This window comes from Gossypium hirsutum, chromosome A01 (assembly GCF_007990345.1).
Source record: "Gossypium hirsutum isolate 1008001.06 chromosome A01, Gossypium_hirsutum_v2.1, whole genome shotgun sequence".
In the NCBI taxonomy this organism is placed as follows: domain Eukaryota; kingdom Viridiplantae; phylum Streptophyta; class Magnoliopsida; order Malvales; family Malvaceae; genus Gossypium; species Gossypium hirsutum.
Window position 1 is genome coordinate 63,854,975 of NC_053424.1, and position 21,991 is coordinate 63,876,965.

The window sequence follows — 21,991 nt, forward strand, 5'->3', positions numbered from 1 at the left end:
GTGCATGTAATCAAAGGGGTGGACTTGCATGTCAATTTCCCCCATTTAATTACTAGTGGCCAGCCATGACAAAGGGTGATGGGCAAAACATGTCATAAAACATGTTGTGCTAATGGTTTATGTGAGAAAGGATAAAATAATAATGGGAAGGTAAATGATGACAAAAAAAATGTGTGTGGTTGCCCCCCCTCCATTGCCATGAATGGAAGAAAGAAAGACTTCAACTTTTATTTTTCTATCTTGCTTCCTTGTCTCTTTCAAATGAAGCTAGAGAGGAGAGGCCGGCTGCATGTAGGGGAAAACCATGAAATTTGTTTGCTTATAAGTTGAAATTTTCAAGTACAAGGCTAAAAAGGGGAGGAGCAAATTGAATAGGTAGAATCAGTGTTGGGAACCTTGGTGAGTTTTCCTTGAACTTTTATTTGATAATTGTTGAAACTGTCAAATTGCTGTCCGAATTTTACCTTGTTGGTGTTGTTAATTGCTGCCCTGTTTATGCTGTCTAAATATTGTATTATTGATGCTGTCCGAATCAGCCTCCGAATGTGATATGTTACAGCAATTAAGCCAAGTGTTGCGAGTCCTCTTAGACTGCCCACAACGCAACCTTTCAATACTAATGTTACCATGAATTTACCTTCAATTGATGGTGTGGTGTATATACATTTTAGAAAGAAAGATGTTGTTGTTTAGTTGAATTTTCATTTGATAAATGTTCATTCGGTCAAATGGGAGAAGAATGAGATGAATTTAAATGTTGTGGTTTATTATTTTAGTTGCTAAATGAAGAAAATCAGCTAACAAGGGAGTACTAAGGCCGAATACGATTTTGAATATTAGTGGTGTAGTTGTCGAATTTGAACTATGAAGTTATTGAGTAATGTGTGTGTTTTAAGTGATAGAATTGAGTGAATGCTTGGAATGTGATATGTATGAATTATGTGTTAAATTAAGGTTTGCTAAGCTAGCTATTAAGATGAAGTGAAAATGTTAGTAATTGATTGCTAGTGTATATATGTGTACTAGTCGAGCTTTGAATTTAAATAATGGTTGGAGCACCGTGTGTTGTAATGAGATTATTTGAGTGAAATCATAGATATTTATATGATGAATTCAATTGTGGATATACATGCTTAAATAAGATGCATACATGAATGAATAGATAGCTTGGTGTTGCATGTATTCGGTCATAAAGGTGCACATGAGGAAATGTTAGATTAATTGTATTAAATTGCTCAATGTGATTAAAAATGCGTATGACCATTTTGTGTTTGAGCTATAGGTGGCCATATGACCTATCAAACTCCTTGTCATATTCGGCCATAAGCTAGCATAATGAGACTTTAATAAGTTAAATTTGTTTGAATTAGCTCAAGAGCTTAGAGGACCAAAGTTGGATAAGGGAAGGGAAAAAGTGATCGAATCGCCGCCGAAATCGTTCGACCACATCCGAGGTAAGTTTAAAGTGATTAAATGTTGAGTAAATTCAACTATAATAGGATATAATGAGTTGATTTAATAAGATATGATGTGGCCATGATATGTCTTAAACTCAAATGGTAAGTTCCTAAGTGTTTGGACTTGGAAATTTAAGAGCAAATTGTAATAATTTGCTCAGGACAGCCACAGTAACGTGATTTTAGAAAATCACTATAAATGTTTGGTGTGGAATTATAGGCTGAATAAAATATACAATCAAAGCTTAATTAGTCTAGTTTCTTATAAAAGAGACCGTGTAAGCAAAGGAATTTCCTATAAGAGATATTTAAAGTTGTGTGAGACGGTGTCAGAATGACTCCGGAATCCCTTGTTCTGGTTTAAGAAAATCACTATAATTTGTACAAAAATGGTTACAAGATAAAATTTATATGCTTAGACTCCTTAATGAGTCTAGTTTCAAATTAAATCAAATAGAACATACTTTGAATTCTGTACAATGAGAATTTTGATTCGTAGTGAAGACTGGTCAGATTAGTGAAACAGTGAAACAGGGGAAACTTTAAGAAAAATCTGGTATTGATTGGCCAAACCTAAAATTCTGAAATATTTATGGATGAAAGATATACGAGTCTATATTCAGGGAAAATTAACGGCAAGTGATTTGGAGTCTTGTAGCTCCGGTTATAAATAATTTAGTGACCATTGCTCAGGAAAACAGCTCGTAGTGAATATGTGATTTTGTTGTAAACATGGATAAAACTTGTTTTAGTTGCTCATAAGCTATTGATTAAACCCATACTTGAATTCTAAATCATGATATTGTAAGTTTATGAGTATTCTAATATGAAATGATAGTATGGCGTAAAATTGAATTATTCATTGGAAAGTGATGGATGTAGATTCGGCCAAGACCAAGTCTGTACATGATAGTATATGTGGTATGTGAAGTATATTTGAATAAATGTGAAAGTGTATATATGTGATAAGGCCTAATGGCCGATGTGATGAATGTGAAAGTGTATATATGTGATAAGGCCGAATGCCCAATGTGATGAATGTGAAAGTGTATATATATGTGATAAGGCCTAATGGCCGATGTGATGAATGTGAAAGTGTATATATGTGATAAGGCCTAATGGCCGATGTGATGAATGTGAAAGTGTATATATGTGATAAGGCCGAATGGCCGATGTGATGAATGTGAAAGTGTATATATGTGATAAGGCCGAATGGCCAATGTGATGAATGTGAAAGTGTATATATGTGATAAGGCCGAATGGCCGATGTGATGAATGTGAAAGTGTATATATGTGATAAGGCCGAATGGCCGATGTGATGAATGTGAAAGTGTATATATATGTGATAAGGCCTAATGGCCGATGTGATGAATGTGAAAGTGTATATATGTGATAAGGCCTAATGGCCGATGTGATGAATGTGAAAGCGTATATATGTGATAAGGCCTAATGGCCGATGTGATGAATGTGAAAGCGTATATATGTGATAAGGCCTAATGGCCGATGTGATGAATGTGAAAGCGTATATATGTGATAAGGCCTAATGGCCGATGTGATGAATGTGAAAGCGTATATATGTGATAAGGCCTAATGGCTGATGTGATGAATGTGAAAGCGTATATATGTGATAAGGCCTAATGGCCGATGTGATGAATGTGAAAGTGTATATATGTGATAAGGCCTAATGGCCGATGTGATGAATGTGAAAGCGTATATATGTGATAGGGCCGAGTGTCCAACCTGATGGATGTGAAAGTGTAGAAATGTGATAAGTGCCGAAGGGCATTTGTGTCAGTACTATATCCGGGTTAAAACCCCGCAGGCTTTATGCGAGAATATTACTGATTAATGTCCGTAGGCTTCGTGCTCGTACTATATCCGAGCTCTAAAGACCCGATGACTACGTGTGGAGATTTTGTCCAGGTAAGCCCCGAACTAAAGGTTTTGCTGAAGATTCAAGTAAAGCGTAAGATTATACAACTTCACAGTAACAATTGGTAATAAATACGTTCAATGCGTTAAGTTGGTTAGGTATGTATTTTGAGATTATATTTAAGTTTGATTTAGACTAAATCACAAGGTCGTTATGTGATGCACATGTGAGTAAAGCAATAAGACTGTTCTATGATTATTGTGCATTTGGTCAATGTGGAAAGTCAGGAAAAAATATGTAATGTACCTATGATCATAAGAGGTCACTATCAAGTGAGAATTTATCTGCCTATTATATATGATGAGATGTGCATATTCGGTAAAGGGATGGTATGCCCGAAGGAAGAGTGAAATAAAAATACGAACAACTATGTTATAATTTGATTGTTATCTGTTGACACTGCTTAAAACTTACTAAGCATTGTAATGCTTACTCCGTGTACTTTGTTTCCTCTGTTTTATAGATCTCATTTGGAAGCTACAGGCTCGGGGATCATCAGCAACTAGTCACACTATCACTATCCACTGTTTGGTACTGCTACGTTTTAGATTATTTTATGGCATGTATAGAATAGACTAGTAGTGAGAGGATATTTTGGTTAATGTATATAAGCCATGCGAAAATGGCATCTTTTGAATGTGTACTTATAGAAGTTTAAATTGTATCCCTGACTATCTTTAGTACTTATCTAAAGGAATGTTCAAAAAAAAAAATTTACTGTTCTGATATGAGTTTCAAGACTGGTAATGCCCCTTTATCTATTCCGACGACGGATACGGGATTGGGGTATTACAACACAGGTGGAGATACGGTCGTGTGTCTCAACCGTGTAGAGGACACGGCCTAGTACATGTGCATGTACCATGGTCGTGTGCCCTTAAAGGGTTGCTGAGTCAGAAACAGAATGTCAAGGTTTTTGTCCACGGGCTGAGATACGGGCGTGTCATGGCCGTGTAGGGGACATGGGCCATGAACACGGGTGTGTGCCAAGCTGTGTAAAAACCCCTGTAGGTTCAAATCAAGAAATAAATTCACATGAGCTAGAGACACGGGCGTGTCCTAATATGTTTAGGCCGTGTGAGCCACACGGGCCTTCAACATGGCCATGTTAAGAAGACACACGGGCATGTCGCCCTTCCACACGAACGTGTGCCTCTGTCTGCTTGAAATTTTACAAAGTTTTCTAGAGTGCACAAACTAGTCTCGAATCAATTCCAAAGTGTGTTCGGGGCCTCGTAGGCCCATAGTAGGGACATTAAGGTATTGTGAAAAGTTTTGAATTGGAGCGAAATTTCATAATTAGGAAATGTAGGTTTGTATGTGTTGAGATAGATAGCGCCTCATACTCTGTTTCGGAGTCGGATATGAGTAAGGGGTGTTACATTTAGTGGTATCAGAGCTATGGTTTAGTCAATTCTCTGACTAACCTAGCATGAGTACGAGTCTAGCTATACATTCCATTAATACATTCTGATAGTGTGACGACTCTTGACAAATTTAAATTGTGTTTTAATATAGTAAATGGATCCCGACGGAGCAATGGTAGACGATGTAGAGAGTAACGCACCGACTCCCACTGAAAGGACTGCACCAGTAGAGAGCAGGCCTGTGACAATGAGTCAGGGCGGAGGGGTTAGAGAAGCCTACCTCTATATGATGGATGCCTGGTATTCGGAGTTTTTTCGTGCAAATCCGAACACTCCACCTCCCCCACCCGCTCCAATCTCTCAACCTAACCCCATTGCGCCCCAAGGCGTAGAGATGTTAAGAAGGGAGAAACCTCCGGTTGACGGAATTAGGAAGCAAAGGGCCAAGGAATTTACAGCAAATATAGATGATGACCCAGAGAGGGCAGAGTTCTGGCTAGAAAATACCATTAGGGTTTTCAATGAGTTGTCTTGCACACCTGAGGAGTGCATGAAGTGTGTTTGTCACTCCTGCAAGACTCTGCCTACCAGTGGTGGAACACCCTCGTGTCAGTTGTACCAAGGGAAAAGATTACATTGGAGTTCTTCCAAGAGAAATTTCAAAAGAAGTATATTAGTCAGAGGTTTATAGATCAAAAGAAGAAAGAATTTCTAGAATTGAAGCTAGGCCGAATGACAGTAACAGAGTATGAACGTGAGTTCGTAAGGCTCAAAAAATACGTTAAGGAGTGCGTATCTACCGAAGCCATCATGTGCAAGAGATTTGAGGACGGATTGAACGAAGACATCTGATTATTAGTTGGCATCTTAGAGTTAAGGGAGTTTGTGGTGCTTGTATAGAGAGCTTGCAAGGCAGAAGAATTGGTAAAGGAGAAGAGAAAAGCTAATAACGAGTCTCGTGACTCAAAGAAAAGACAAATGGGAAAATTGTTTCAGACCTCGTCCAAGAGATCGAGAGAGTTCACTACTCGGTCAAATACTTTAGTGGGATTCTCGAGTAGAAATAAGAATAAGCAGTACACGGCATCCAAGGCTCAAACCACTTCTATTGCGATTGTTGGTAGTGCTTGACCAAATAGACCAGAATGTTCACGGTGCGGTAGACGCCATTTTGGTGAGTGCCAAGGAAATGAAAGAGGCTATTTCAAATGTGGGTCGTTAGACCATTTCATCTGAAATTGTCCTGAAATGGAGGAGAAATGAGAAAAGCAAGATGCGAGAACGAGTAATGCTCCTTTGAGAGGTAGACCATAGAAAACCCGGAAGAGGAGCTAATAGCAGAGGTGTGCCTAGAGATTTTTCCGTGAGGTCCGATGGCAGAGCGCCTGCAAAGAATTATGCCATTCGCACTAGCGAAGAGGCATCGTCATTATGGGTACCTTTTCTCTCCATGATATTTCTATTGTTGCTTTGATTGATCTGGGGTCTACCCATTTATATGCTTGTGTGAAACTGATGTCTAGCCTAAATATGTCTGTCGAGTCTACAAAATTTGTGGTAAAAAGTGTCAAACCCATTAGGCAAGCATGTGTTAGTTGAAAAAGTGTGTAGAAACTGTCCTTTGATGATTAGAGGTCATTGTTTTCTGGCTAACCTCATGTTATTACCGTTTGATGAATTTGAAGTTATTCTTGGTATGGATTGGTTATCTAGCCATGACGTTATAGTAAATTATGGAAAGAAATTCATTGAACTGGAATGAGAAAATGGGGATGTTCTTCGATTTGAATCAGGTGAACCGGATAGCTTACCTGTACTGATTTCTTCTATGACTACTGTGAAATACATGAGAAAAGAGTATGAGTCTTCTCTCGCATTTGTGATGAATACCAAGTGTCGGAGGTAAAGATTGTGTCAGTGCCAGTAGTATGTGAGTTTTCGAATGTGTTTCCAGAAGGGTTGCCTAGACTGCCTCCATCTAGGGGAGTCTAGTTTGGTATTAAGTTAGTCCCTAGTACTGCACCTATATCGATTGCCCCGTATAGGATGGCACCATTAGAGCTAAAAGAATTAAAGCTCAGCTACAAGAGTTAACGGATAAGGGTTTTGCGAGATCGAGCTATTTTCCGTAGGGTGCTCTGGTACTTTTTGTGAAAAAGAAAGATGGGTCGATGAGGTTATGCATAGACTACAGTCAGCTCAACAAGGTGACTGTGAAGAGGAAGTATCCTTTTCTAAGGATCGATGATCTGTTTGACCAATTGAAAGGATCCATAGTGTTTTCTAAGATAGACTTGAGATTCGATTATTACCAGCTAAGAGTTAAAGAGCAAGATGTGCTGAAAATGGCATTTTAGACTAGGTATGGTCATTATAAGTTCCTTGTCATGCCCTTTGGCTTAACAAATACTCCCGCCGTATTTATAAACTTAAAGAACTTTATTTTTCGACCATACTTGGATAAGTTCGTTGTTGTCTTTATCGATGAAAATTCTCATGGTTGTGGCTATTTTGGTTATGTGTGTTTGTGCTTGGGTTGGTTATGTTTGATGTTGTGTAAGTTGGTGCAAGAAAGGGTGGCAAAAAGGCTTGGTAGATAGCCTTGTTTTTGTCCACATGGGTAGGTAAGGCATGTGTCCCCTACACCTAAAGTTGGCAAAACAGAATGCCCAATAGCAACCACATGGGCGGAGACATGACTGTATGTCTCAACCGTGTGGAGGACATGGTGTAATATCCTGATTTTGGGCCTAGTCGGAATAGTAGTCTCGTGACCACAAAATTCGAGATAGAAACAATTATTTTAGGATTATTTTTAGGTCTATGATATGATTGCATGATTGTGTGAAAATTTCGTGAAGAAATTTTATGCATAAAGTGCTTAAATTGAAATTAGGGACTAAATCGAATAATTTGTAAAATTTGCATTCTAGAAGTTTCTAGTATGAAATTGTTTTGAAATATTAATTAGGAGGTCTTAAATAGAAATTTTACCAATTTCTAAGTCTATGGACAAAAATTGGACACGGATGGAATTTTTGGAAAGTTTAGTAGTAAGGGCATTTTGGTCATTTAGGGGTAAAATGAATTAAAATACAAAATTAAAAGCCAATTTTTCTCATCTTCAATTCCATGGCCGAATATAGCAAGGAGAAACCATGGCTAGGGTTTTTCAAGCTTCCAAGCTCGATTGTAAGTCCGCTCTAGCCTCGTTTTTAATGATTTTTACGTTTTTGGAGTCCCGGTAGCTCGATTTAGCTTATGCTAGCAATAATTTAACCTAGGGTTTATATTTGGAAAAATACCCATAGCTGAAATTTTTGTATTTTGGTGTTTTATGATAGAATATGAGGTTTTAAATTATGTTAGACAACTTGTGCTACTCGGTTTTAAGCGAAAACTAGCAAAATGGCTTAATCGGTAAAAATACCTAATAGTCATAAGTACATGTTAGAGTGAGAATTTGATGTTGCCATAGAAGGGAAAAATGATCAGCATGTCATAAAACATAATAAAATAGGCTGAAGTTTAATTTACGAGCTTTGGGGTAAAAGTGTAAATATGCAAAAGTTTAGGGGCAAAACTATAATTTTGCCAAAATATGATTTTGGGTCAATTTGAATAATGTGAGTCCTAATTAGACTATATTTTAAATGATAGAGCAAGTAAAACTAAAATTCAGGCTAAAATGGGGAAAATACCAAGTTGTGGACGAAATGGTAAAAGTAGCCATTTTCGCATACGAGGTAAGTTCATGTATAAATATAGTAACATAATTGTCATTTTAAGCAATTTAATGTTGTTTATATGATATGATGCTGATTATTATCATGAAATATTATGCTTTGTGGTTATTGTTGAATAATATGTAATTATGTGAATTACTTGATGAGTATGAACTATCACCGAAGTATCAATTTCGATATTCCGTGGAAGATGGCAAAGATGTGTGATCGAGGAAAACGCCCGTTTGAACCTTAGGAATAGATTAGGATACAAGTGACATGTCACTAGGATATTTGGGCATCCGAACTCGTTGAGTTGAGTCCGAGTTCACTTATGGATGCGAATGTCCGAACTCGTTGAGTTGAGTCCGAGTTCGAGAGATGTAACTAGGCATCCAAGCTCGTTGAGTTGAGTCCGAGTTCACTTATGGATGCGAACGCCCGAGCTCGTTGAGTTGAGTCCGAGTTCACTTATGGGTGGGTTACATGGTAGCTTGGCTACATATGTGGCACTTATGTGCAAACTTTCCATGTATCCGAATTATATTCCGATGTGTTCAACGGGTAAAATTCTACTCAAATGGAGGAATACTCGAGATGAAAGGGATGTATTGGTAAGTGTTGTGAAATGAATACTTTGAACAGGTATGTACTTAACCCTCGGGTTGAAAACTCGATATAACAACAATATGGTAAGATGATAAATGAAAATGTGATATGAATGTCTCGGTGATGATTATGCAAATGATGTTTTATGTTTGCTTATATAGTTGTGTTACTTGCTAGTTGCATGTGAGCTTACTAAGAATTTATGCTTACTTCCTCCTTTTCATTCCTTGTAGTGTTGACAAGCCAGCTCGGAAATCGGGAACGGTCAGAGGCATGCTCACACTATATCCGTATACCATCTTCGCATAATGGCTTGCATATTTTGAGTATGGCATGTATAGCATTATAACCATTTTGTATATATGGTCTTATGATATGGTTATTGAGTGGTATGGAAATGCTTGGTAATGATTAGCCATTGGAATGGCTAATCATGATCATATTTGGTGTTATGTATGCTAAATTACTAGCTAATCCATGGAAAACTTGAAATAGGTAAAATTTACCATAAAATAGATTCAGACAGCAGCAGTGACGTGAGTTTGAAAAATCATTAAAAATAGTAGAGATACAATTATATGGTGAATAAAATATGGAATTGAAGAATTATGAGTCTATTTTCATATGGATGGAACAAAACAGGTATATGAGTTATATTTTATGAGATGTTTAAATTTTTGTGAAACAAGTCCAGAGCGATTTCTGGATCCCTTGTTCTGATTTTGTAAATTCACCATAAATTGTTCAAAGATAATTAGAAGTCATGATTTATATTTACAGATTCCTTATTGAGTCTAGTTTTATTAGAAACAAACGGTATAGTCATTGAAGCTCTGTACAGGGAGATATCTGATTCGTAATACACAGAGGTCAGAGCAGTCGAACCCTGAAACAGGAGAGATTTTAACTAATAAACTGTACTAATTTGCTCGACCAAAAATTCTAGAAAAAAAAATTAGTAAATAGATATATGAGTCTAGTTTCAGGGAAAATTTACGGAATTGAATTTCGAGTTTCGTAACTCGAGATATGAATTTTTAAGCGACTATGACGCAGATTGTTAGCTTGACTGAAAATTTTAAAAATAAATTGTTTGAGCTGTTTAAGTAATGAATTAAGTTTGTTAACACCTCGTGTTCGACTCCGGCGAAGGTCTTGGGTACGGGGCGTTACATTTGGTGGTATCAGAGCAGGTTTAGTAGGTTCTCGGACTAACCTAGCATGTGTAAAAGTTTAGCTATACATGCCACAGATCTGTGATAGTGTGATGTCTTTCGACGCGTATGAGTACCGTCTTATTTAGACAGGGTACTCTCCAACCGAGCTGCGCTGACCATGTTCAATGTTATGTGAAGGTATTTGAGTAAAATTATGATTATGATAAGTCTCGGTTCAGAAAAGTATGAATAAAAGTTTATGATACATATGTGATAAATATCCATATTTGCTTAACGCTCATACGATGTAGTGTATGTGGCTTACTTGATAAGATGAACGGAATAAATAGAAAGTAGTAGAGGTATGAATAAAGGTCATAATATCATGATACGAATGAAAATGTCCTTGTCTTGATTGGACGTTGAATGTTGATGAATGTTAATAATAAACAATTTTTATGAGATAAAGGATTATAATGAAATGAACTTATCTATGTTAAATTGTTGGACTGAATTATATGATTGTAATGATATGTACATGATGATGCACGAAATGAAAGTTGTGATTGTGATGCAAATATCTATGTTTGTTTGGCCTTATATGATGTCATGAGCATGAATTAATTTAATTAAATGAATGGATAAGTAAAGCTATCTAGAAAACATAGAATGTATGCATAAGTATATTGTCTAAATGGGACAATAGGAAAATTGGTGTAAGCCAACATGAATGTTGCATTGCCTGAATGAATGACATGATTTTGATGATGTTGCTATGATGATGGAAGTTGTGTCATATGTGTATGTATAAGAAAGTCGAGTCAGAGGTCCTACAACCCCTCCCCCTTACCGAAGTGGTACTTATAATGGAATTTCATGAGATTTGTATTGAATAAGTTTCCGGTTGAGAACCCAAAGAGTTCAGTGATAGAATAATTATAAGTATGATCAGAGATTGAAAATGAGCTGATAAGTAAAGTCAGAGTCAGTAAAGTATCGGATTGATATAAAGATTATTGGAATTATGCACTGTCCCAGTTAGAGAAGGAAATTCTCTTTGGTAAATCGAATTACTCAGGTGCAAGGTCGAGAAAAGTGTAAATAAAAAATTTATTCAGAACTGACATTCTTTAGTGAATGGTTTAATATGAAATTTGTGATGGCAGAACTAGTTGGGGAAATGATATTTGAAATGTGAACTATCTGAGTGTGACAGTTATGACTGGACAGATTTAGCAGTCTCTTTTGAGATGTTCTATGTGTTTACCCGTTCTCAAAAATATTTCTATGGCTATTGATCTTCTGAAGAAATTCTTGTTATATGGGAATGTCTTCTAATTCTGGTGTTGGATGAAAGCATTGGTAGTCTGACTGGTTTATAATTTATATTGCTCTATTTCATCAGGTATTCTATTTCATTTCGTCTGATAAGAATTGATGAGAGAATACGTAAGATATTATGTTTCTGTTTCTTCTACTTGATGCTTCATCTGATATATATGTATGGGAAGATATATTGCTCTTGTTATATTTGATTCCAGTGGGATTAAATGATGTTTTCTTTTGGACTTTCTTTCTTTGAAGAATTATCGGGGTATTCTGTATTTTCTCTATGAGTTTGGTTTTCATTCTCCGGAATAGTATCATATCTTGGGTTTCTTTATCCTAGATCTCTTTATTCTGGATTTCTTTATTCTGGGTTTCTCTATCTTGGATTTTTTTATTCGGTTTTCTTGTTATCTTTGTTCCATAATTTTTCAATTAAGACTCATGTTCGAAGTGCATTCTTCAGCTCGTGATAATCATGTCAAATATGACTATACTTCTAATTTGATCTTTGTAATGTGGTGATTTTAGTATTGGGATTTTTTCTAATTTCTATATAAGGATTTGACATCAGTAAAGGCATAGGTGATAAAAGCGCGAGTTTCAGTCGGTATGGTGAATTATTTATTTGAAAGATTTCATGTGACAATTATGTCAGGATTATTTTTTCAAGTCTGATAATATAATTTCATTTTTGTACGGATAAAAGAGTAAATAGTCTGAACGAGAAGTGTATATTTATTAGAAAGGGTTGGATATTAGTTAAAATCACTACAAATGATAAGGTTTTCATCTTGTGAAAGCTGAAAAGTTCATTACATGTTGACAAAGTTTGGATAGATGAGAATATTGGTAACCGAAGCATCTGAACTAGACTAGTCTACATTGAGTAAAGACTTCCTGACTTTCAGTAATGTACTGTTGTATGAATTGTGATGTGTTTCAAGACAGTGAGGTAATGTGATAGTTTAAAGCATTCGATGTTACATAAAATCGGAGTTGTTAAAGGGGTTAAAGCCGAACATTGGGATCTATCAAAATTATCCTTGTCAGTGTTGATATTAGGATGGAAATGAGAAGGATTATTCTTGAGGCCATATCAGAAATATTTCCATGGCGGAAAGAGGAAAATGTGATGTATCCTATTGTTAAATGTTTGGCGAGATCTATAAATCATATATGTATTGAATGAATTCCTACTCATCAGATTCAAGGAATTTCAGGTCTCTTTGATTGTTGGATTTCTTAGAATTCCGGTCTCCATTAAATCAAGTTGAGATCTGGGTTTTATGTCATGATATCATAGGAAACTGAGAAGGGTTGAAAATTTAAGAACAGTTGAGAGTTGAGACTGTAAGCTTTCAGATCATATGAGAAATTAAAGAGATGTATTGGAGGTACAGCCTAAGTGAAAGTTCTTCGGCACCGAATATGAGATTAAAAGTGAAGACCACTTTTCTGGTAAGATTTTCGGGGACGAAAATCCCTAAAGGGGGGAGAGTTGTAATATCCTGATTTTGGGCCTACTCAGAATAGTGGTTTCGTGACCACAAAATCCGAGATAGAAACAATTATTTTATGATTATTTTTAGGTCTACGATATGATTGCATGATTGTGTGAAAATTTCGTGAAGAAATTTTATGCATAAAGTGCTTAAATTGAAATTAGGGACTAAATCGAATAATTTGTAAAATTTGCATTCTAGAAGTTTCTAGTATGAAATTGTTTTGAAATATTAATTAGGAGGTCTTAAATAGAAATTTTACCAATTTCTAAGTCTATGGACAAAAATTGGACACGGATGGAATTTTTGGAAAGTTTAGTAGTAAGGGCATTTTGGTCATTTAGGGGTAAAATGAATTAAAATACAAAATTAAAAGCCAATTTTTCTCATCTTCAATTCAATGGCCGAATATAGCAAGGAGAAACCATGGCTAGGGTTTTTCAAGCTTCCAAGCTCGATTGTAAGTCCGTTCTAGCCTCGTTTTTAATGATTTTTACGTTTTTGGAGTCCCGGTAGCTCGATTTAGCTTATGCTAGCAATAATTTAACCTAGGGTTTATATTTGGAAAAATACCCATAGCTGAAATTTTTGTATTTTGGTGTTTTATGATAGAATATGAGGTTTTAAATTATGTTAGACAACTTGTGCTACTCGGTTTTAAGCGAAAACTAGCAAAATGGCTTAATCGGTAAAAATACCTAATAGTCATAAGTACATGTTAGAGTGAGAATTTGATGTTGCCATAGAAGGGAAAATGATCAGCATGTCATAAAACATAATAAAATAGGCTGAAGTTTAATTTACGAGCTTTGGGGCAAAAGTGTAAATATGCAAAAGTTTAGGGGCAAAACTATAATTTTTCCAAAATATGATTTTGGGTCAATTTGAATAATGTGAGTCCTAATTAGACTATATTTTAAATGATAGAGCAAGGAAAACTAAAATTCAGGCTAAAATGGGGAAAATACCAAGTTGTGGACGAAATGGTAAAAGTAGCCATTTTCGCATACGAGGTAAGTTCATGTATAAATGTAGTAACATAATTGTCATTTTAAGCAATTTAATGTTGTTTATATGATATGATGCTGATTATTATCATGAAATATTATGCTTTGTGGTTATTGTTGAATAATATGTAATTATGTGAATTACTTGATGAGTATGAACTATCACCGAAGTATCAATTTCGATATTCCGTGGAAGATGGCAAAGATGTGTGATCGAGGAAAACGCCCGTTTGAACCTTAGGAATAGATTAGGATACAAGTGACATGTCACTAGGATATTTGGGCATCCGAACTCGTTGAGTTGAGTCCGAGTTCACTTATGGATGTGAATGTCCGAACTCGTTGAGTTGAGTCCAAGTTCGAGAGATGTAACTAGGCATCCGAGCTCGTTGAGTTGAGTCCGAGTTCACTTATGGATGCGAACGCCCGAGCTCGTTGAGTTGAGTCCGAGTTCACTTATGGGCGGGTTACATGGTAGCTTGGCTACATATGTGGCACTTATGTGCAAACTTTCCATGTGTCCGAATTATATTCCGATGTGTTCAACGGGTAAAATTCTACTCAAATGGAGGAATACTCGAGATGAAAGGGACGTATTGGTAAGTGTTGTGAAATGAATACTTTGAACAGGTATGTACTTAACCCTCGGGTTGAAAACTCGATATAACAACAATATGGTAAGATGATAAATGAAAATGTGATATGAATGTCTCGGTGATGATTATGCAAATGATGTTTTATGTTCGCTTATATAGTTGTGTTACTTGCTATTTGCATGTGAGCTTACTAAGCATTTATGCTTACTTCCTCCTTTTCATTCCTTGTAGTGTTGACAAGCCAGCTCGGAAATCGAAAACGGTCGGAGGCATGCTCACACTATATCCGTATACCATCTTGGCATAATGGCTTGCATATTTTGAGTATGGCATGTATAGCATTATAATCATTTTGTATATATGGTCTTATGATATGGTTATTGAGTGGTATGGAAATGCTTGGTAATGATTAGCCATTGGAATGGCTAATCATGATCATATTTGGTGTTATGTATGCTAAATTACTAGCTAATCCATGGAAAACATGAAATAGGTAAAATTTACCATAAAATAGATTCAGACAGCAGCAGTGACGTGAGTTTGAAAAATCATTAAAATAGTAGAGATACAATTATATGGTGAATAAAATATGGAATTGAAGAATTATGAGTCTATTTTCATATGGATGGAACAAAACAGGTATATGAGTTATATTTTATGAGATGTTTAAATTTTTGTGAAACAGGTCCAGAGCGATTTCTGGATCCCCTATTCTGACTTTGTAAATTCACCATAAATTGTTCAAAGATAATTAGAAGTCATGATTTATATTTACAGATTCCTTATTGAGTATAGTTTTATTAGAAACAAACGGTATAGTCATTGAAACTCTGTACAGGGAGATATCTGATTCGTAATACACAGAGGTCAGAGCAGTCGAACCCTGAAACAGGAGAGATTTTAACTAATAAACTGTACTAATTGGCTTGACCAAAAATTCTAGAAAAAAAATTAGTAAATAGATATATGAGTCTAGTTTCAGGGAAAATTTACGGAATTGAATTTTGAGTTTCGTAACTCGAGATATGAATTTTTAAGCGACTATTACGCAGATTGTTAGCTTGACTGAAAATTTTAAAAATAAATTGTTTGAGCTGTTTAAGTAATGAATTAAGTTTGTTAACACCTCGTGTTCGACTCCGACGATGGTCTCGGGTACGGGGCGTTACACATGGCCTAGTACACGGGCATGTACCATGGCCGTGTGCCCTTAAAGGGTTGCTGACGTTAGAAACAAAATGTCAAGGTTTTTGTACACGGGCTGAGACACGGGTGTGTCATGGCCGTGTGGGGGACACGGGTCAAGGACACGGGCGTGCGCCAAGCTTGTGAAAACCCCTGTAGGTTCGAATCGAGAAATAAATTCGCATGGGCTAAGGACACGGGCGTGTCCCAATATGTTCAGTCCATGTGAGCCAGACGGGCCTTCAACATGGCCATGTTAAGATGACACACGGGCATGTTGCCCTTCCACACGGGCATGTTGCCCTTCCACACAGGCGTGTGCCCCTATCTGCTTGAAATTTTACAAAGTTTTCTAGAGTGTACAGACTAGTCCTGAATCAATTCCAAAGTGTGTTCGGGGCCTCATAGGCCTATAGTAGGGACATTAAGGTATTGTGAAAAGTTTTGCATTGGAGCGAAATTTCATAACTAGGAAATGTATGTTTGTATGTGTTGCGATAAATAGCACCTCGTACTCTGTTCCGGCCTCGGATATGAGTAAAGGGTGTCACATAGCATTTGATTGTTGCAATAAATAATATAAAATATCATAACATACAAAATTTAATAAACATCAAACTGATAATTTACTCAATATAAACTTCAATTTATTTGTATCATAATCATTTACTAAGTTCTCATGGACCTATTATCGAATTCATATCATTTCAACTTCTATAATCATATACACGTTTTTCATATCCAAATAGTCATTTATATATATATTTAAACAATTTAATATCACTATATACATATCAATTTCATATCAAACATAACATCAACAAATTTTCATTCAACTAAATCAATATACCTCAATATGGTACCCAAATCATACCAATTCAATTTATGCAAATCTAACTTATATCATATGACATTCAACCATTAGTCAATCCCATAGTATTTACTTGATACCATTAGTCAATTGCTACTTAGTTAATATCTATTTCACATATAGATAATTCATAGCATCAAACATTACTATTCGATGTCATATATCTATTCATGTCTATCATATAATTCATATTTTTCGATTTAATCCTTTTAATGTAAAAACATTATATAAATAAAAAGTTCAACTATAAAGCAAAACAATATAATAAAAATATATCATTAATTAATAAAGTAAGTCCCATAAGAACTTACTTGAAAAAAATTGCAGCACACAAAACATCAAGCACTAATCCGTAACATCAAGGACTAATCCGTAAAAATTAACTTTTCCTTGATTATCCCTCGATTAACTCAAATCTCGATCTATATAATAATTTATTTCAATTTATTAGTTTCAAATATCTCAAAACAACCTATTGTAATCATAAATTAATTCAATTTTATTTTTCAAATGTTACCTAAAGTTTTGCATTTTATTTAATTTAGTCCCTAAAACTGAAACAACCATAACTTACAAATTTAAACATCGATTTTGAAACCAGTCGCAATTCCATCCTTCTACAACCCTATGTTATCATTAATTATAGAATTTTAATATCAATTTCAAAATATTTACAATTTAGTCCCTAAGTTCAAAACTATCAATTTTCACTTTACAAATTATTACTTTTTCATATCTAAGCTTCAAATCCAACCAAATAACATCAAGAATTTCAAGAAATCATCAACGAAAAAATTTTATATCTTTAACAGTTTTGAAAACGAATATACACTTCAGATAAATTAAATTACAACAATCCCAAAAATATAAAATTTACGAAAAATCGACTTAAAAATCACTTACATGCAAGAGATGGAAGCTTGGTTGAAATAATAAAGATGATAGCTTTTGGGTGATGTTTTATGTTTTATTTTCTTTTAACACTAATTTAATTTATTTTTAACATATAAAACACATAAAATAAACAAGCCAACCGTCCATGGGATTATAAATTGACCAAATTACCTTTTAAAACTCACTAATTATTATTTGAGTCTTTTTAACACTTAAAATTAACTTTTTCAATTTTTACGATTTAGTTTTTATATTTTAATTAATCATTAATTCGTCAAAATTATTGATCCAAAATTTAGTTCATTTATATAACAACTCCGTAAATATTTAATAAAAATATTTACAGTCTCATTTTACAGAAACGAGGTCTCAATACCGCAATTTTCAAAATCACTGACTTTAGAACTGATACTTTTGTACCTTATCTAACTTTCCAAATAACCAAAATTATTAGACCAAAATTCAATATAATATTGGAATACTCTCGTAAATATTAATAAATAATATTTACTAATTCGATCATTAAAAAATAGAGTTCTGAAAAACCGTTTCCAGTACTGCTGTAAATCGAGCTATTGCAGAGTTGATTATGACAATAGTTTAGTTAGTGGCTTAAATCATAATATATATAAATACAATTGATGAAAGTAATAAAATGTGTATAATATAATTAAAATATATCAAAATATAAAAATGAAGTTTTGTTAGAGTAGTAAATTTAAGATTTTATTAATGCACACTAATTGGTATGGGTTTAAAATCCTACTATATGTATATTTTTATTGGTTTTTGTAAAAATAAAAAGATTGATATCCCCTAAAATAATATAACTTATTTTAATTATCAAAAAATATTTTTATAATTTTCTTAACCGAATTGATATTCGATTGATTTATAACACCAACTTAATTAAGAACTTAAATAATAATATAAATAAATGTACAACTAATGGAGATAATATACTATGTTTATTAAAATAAAAATATATAAAATACATTAAAATAAAACTTTAATTGAATAATATATTTAATGATTTACTGATTTAATCTACGTAAATTCAAATCTCATTATAAATATATTTTAACTCATTTTTATAATTATTTTCGTAATTTCTTTAGTAGATTTAATATTTAATTAGCTCGTAAAATCAATTCAATCATCAAAAATAAAAAAAGTCGTGATAGACCAATGATTTGGTACCATGTGTCGATTCCATCACCACGTGTCCATTTCAACTTGTGTGGAGTCGAAACTCTTCCATCTCTTTTTCCTCTCCGACCCGAGCATCTCTGTTCCTTCTTCCTCATCATCAATTCCCATAGATTTCCTCTCCTGAAAAAAGGAAAAAAAGAACCCATTTTAATGGCTAAAACGTCCACTATCTTCCTCTGCACTTTCTCTTTCTCTTCCTTTTCTTCTCTTTCTCGTTGGAGAGAAACTAATTCTTTCCTCCCTAGTCCCTTCAGATTCTCCAATCGTCCATCTCCTTTCCTTCGGTTCTCTTCCAAACCTTCGGATTCCGGCAACTTCCTTGGTGACGATTCTTTCGGTTTCTTTCCTTGGTCCCCTGATGACAACGGTATTCAAAACTTAAAACAAAACCCGTCTCTTTTTTTTTTAATTATGCTTAATTCTCAATTCATTTTAGTTACTTGATCTAAGAGACTGAAATAAAATGTTAGATACCCTTTTCTTTAAATATTATTATTTTACGCTATTGTTTATCATCAAAATCGATGGTCAAAAAAAAAAAGAAAAGTGGCATGATATATTTTTTTAATAGATAAAGCTGCTTCTTTTGTAAGTTGATTAAAGGGTCATATGTGTTAAGGGGTAAATCTAAGAGAAAGATGCGACTTTATAAGTTTTGCATTGTGATTTATATGTTGATGGCTTATTAGCATTCTTTGTATTTTGTTCAAATTTGCAGATTTGGAATGGGTTCAAGAGGAGCGAGTCACTTTATTCACTTCAGACGGACTAATTCAAATTGGAGGTTCAATGGTTCCACGGCGCCCATCTTCTTCTGATGTATGTATTATTACTCTCTTGTTATTTGTGATGTATGTATTCAATTTTGCGTAATTTGGTACTTCTGCTATTATTAATATTCGTATCCCTTAGTCCAAATCACTAAGGTAAAAAAAATCATCAGCATGCTAATGTGATTGTTTTTAGAAACTCGAACTCAAACTCGAAATCTGAAATTTCTTATTTCATTTAGAAATTGAAATTGTGATTATCATAATAGTTATTTTTAACTAATTTATCTTTAAAAAGGATTAGCTCAACCTCATGATTTAGTCCATTTTTTAGAAAGAACTCTACCTATGAGGAAAATTTTAATGTTATTAATGATTTGGACTAAGACATAACAATGATAATAGTAGGATGCCGAATCAAAGTCTCAGGTCTAAACACAAAATCCGCATTTATTAACTCTTTCTTAAGGGTATGTAAGAGCTCTCAATGTTTGATTGACCTAAAGAAAATGGAACTTTGAACTTAGATGGTATATGGCGACTCTTGTCTTATAATTTTCTTTTTTCTGGTTCATCATTTTAGTATATGCTGTTAATTGGACGAAGAATTTTGTTATTTGGGTAGAAGAAACAGGGGAAACTAAAATCATCTCAAAGATTTCAACGGTTTCAAGAGAGTGATTACATGGATCCTAACCAAGGCTTATGTCTAGGTGCTCTTTTTGACATTGCAGCAACAAATGTAAGACACTTTCATGCTGTTAATTTGTCATAAACTCAAGGTTTCAATCTTATAAGACTTAACATTTAGTTTGGTCAATCTAGGGACTTGACATGGGCAGACGGCTTTGTATCATTGGCTTTTGCCGTTCCATTGAGATGCTTAGTGATGTTGTAGAAGATACTGTTTTAGAGCATGGTGGAGAGGTATGTAGCATTAGACTAGAATCATCTTTTCTTAAATCATTACCACATTCCATTTTTATATACATAAAGAGCTTGAGTTGAAATTTGTAGTTTGAAATAGTATATTTGAAGTCTTCTATTACATGGTCTTCACTTTTTAAGATCATCTCACCATATCTTAGTCCTTTGTTCCTTTGTTTTATTGGGTACCATAGTTCATATAGATGTGTAGTGCTTGAATATCAATATTTAGCTGAGGGAACTTTTAGTTAGTAACTTGAAAGCTTGATGGAAGTAGTCAACTAATGATTGAAACTGGGAGTTAGCAGTCTTTTTGTTTGTTTAATCTGGGACTTCGTTTACTTATATTATTGATATAAAAAATGCCGAATTTCCGTCAAATTCCTACAGACTACCAATTATGAAAACTTATGTTTGTCTGTATGGTCTTTGAGCCCCGTTTTCATATTTAATCAGACATACAAATCTGATGTTTATTAAATAAACAAACCATGAAATTGTGTTTGCTGAAATTTCCTGGTAGCATCCCCAGCTTTGAGTGGTCTTCCATTTATCGTATCTTAAGCTTTAGGGTATGCTTGGTTGGGTGAAAAAGTGGGGGATAGGAGGATAAAGTGAAAAAGTAGGGGGATAGGGGGTTAATCAGATCGGGTTTTTGGGGTTTGATTCAGAATTGACTGTGCCTGTTCATATGCTTGTGTTTTGCATTCATATGATCATCATGCACCGATCTTTTTGAGGGTTTACTTGCCTGCTTGTGGCTGCTTGGTAGTTTGAAATTTGCCTATTGATAATGTTCAGGTGGTTGCGGCGGAGAAAGCCATCAAAGGTGGTTTGCATGAAAAGCTCAGCATGACAGTTGCAGTGCCATATCTGTGGGGTGTTCCGCCTGCTTCCGATACACTTCACCTTGCTGTAAGAAGTGGTGGAGGGATTGTGGAGAAGGTTTATTGGCAATGGGATTTTTTGTAAATAATTCATGAATTTCTTCTAACCTATTACTTCACTTGGTTGTCTTCCATTGTGCATTCTGTACATAAAAACTGTTGTATTCCATTGTACAAAACTGAATATTGTATTCAAACTCACCAACCCAATTCACTGGGAATTGATTGTCAATGTCCAATTGATTATTCTTAATTTTGTGTTCATGCCCGAGGTTGTGTTGGTTTCAGGAGAATGGATAACTCAATTGGGATTTGGATTAATGAGTTGTTTTAAAATTTTAGAATCTCATTTTGGGTTGTAGGTTGTTTTGAGATAGGGTAATTTAAGTTCCTGTGAGTCATGATTGTCAATGTGCAACAGACGAGTCTTCCTACCTTATCTGTTTCAACAGGGCATTCTATTATAACATGGGTAGCAATATCCTGAACACTCGCACATCCAACAAGATGGGTCCTCCGTCAAGCGGCTACATATTTCAAAATTTGTTAGGAGCCCTATCACA

General features: G+C 34.7%; 1 protein-coding gene across 2 annotated transcripts; it reads left to right on the forward strand.

Annotated features, from left to right (window-relative positions):
* Positions 1 to 18,827: 18,827 nt before the first annotated feature.
* Positions 18,828 to 21,681, forward strand: LOC107893956 (uncharacterized). 2 transcript variants are annotated; one of them, XM_016819117.2, is made up of 5 exons: positions 18,828 to 19,211; positions 19,563 to 19,663; positions 20,240 to 20,356; positions 20,440 to 20,541; positions 21,343 to 21,681. In XM_016819117.2, exons 1-5 carry the CDS (start codon positions 18,995 to 18,997, stop codon positions 21,511 to 21,513), a joined length of 708 nt encoding a protein of 235 aa, XP_016674606.1. In that variant the 5' UTR covers positions 18,828 to 18,994; the 3' UTR covers positions 21,514 to 21,681. The 2 variants fall into 2 exon arrangements, with proteins under 2 accessions (XP_016674606.1, XP_016674607.1); XM_016819118.2 differs by having other exon boundaries at positions 18,862 to 19,211; positions 20,243 to 20,356.
* The last annotated feature ends 310 nt before the right edge of the window (positions 21,682 to 21,991 follow it).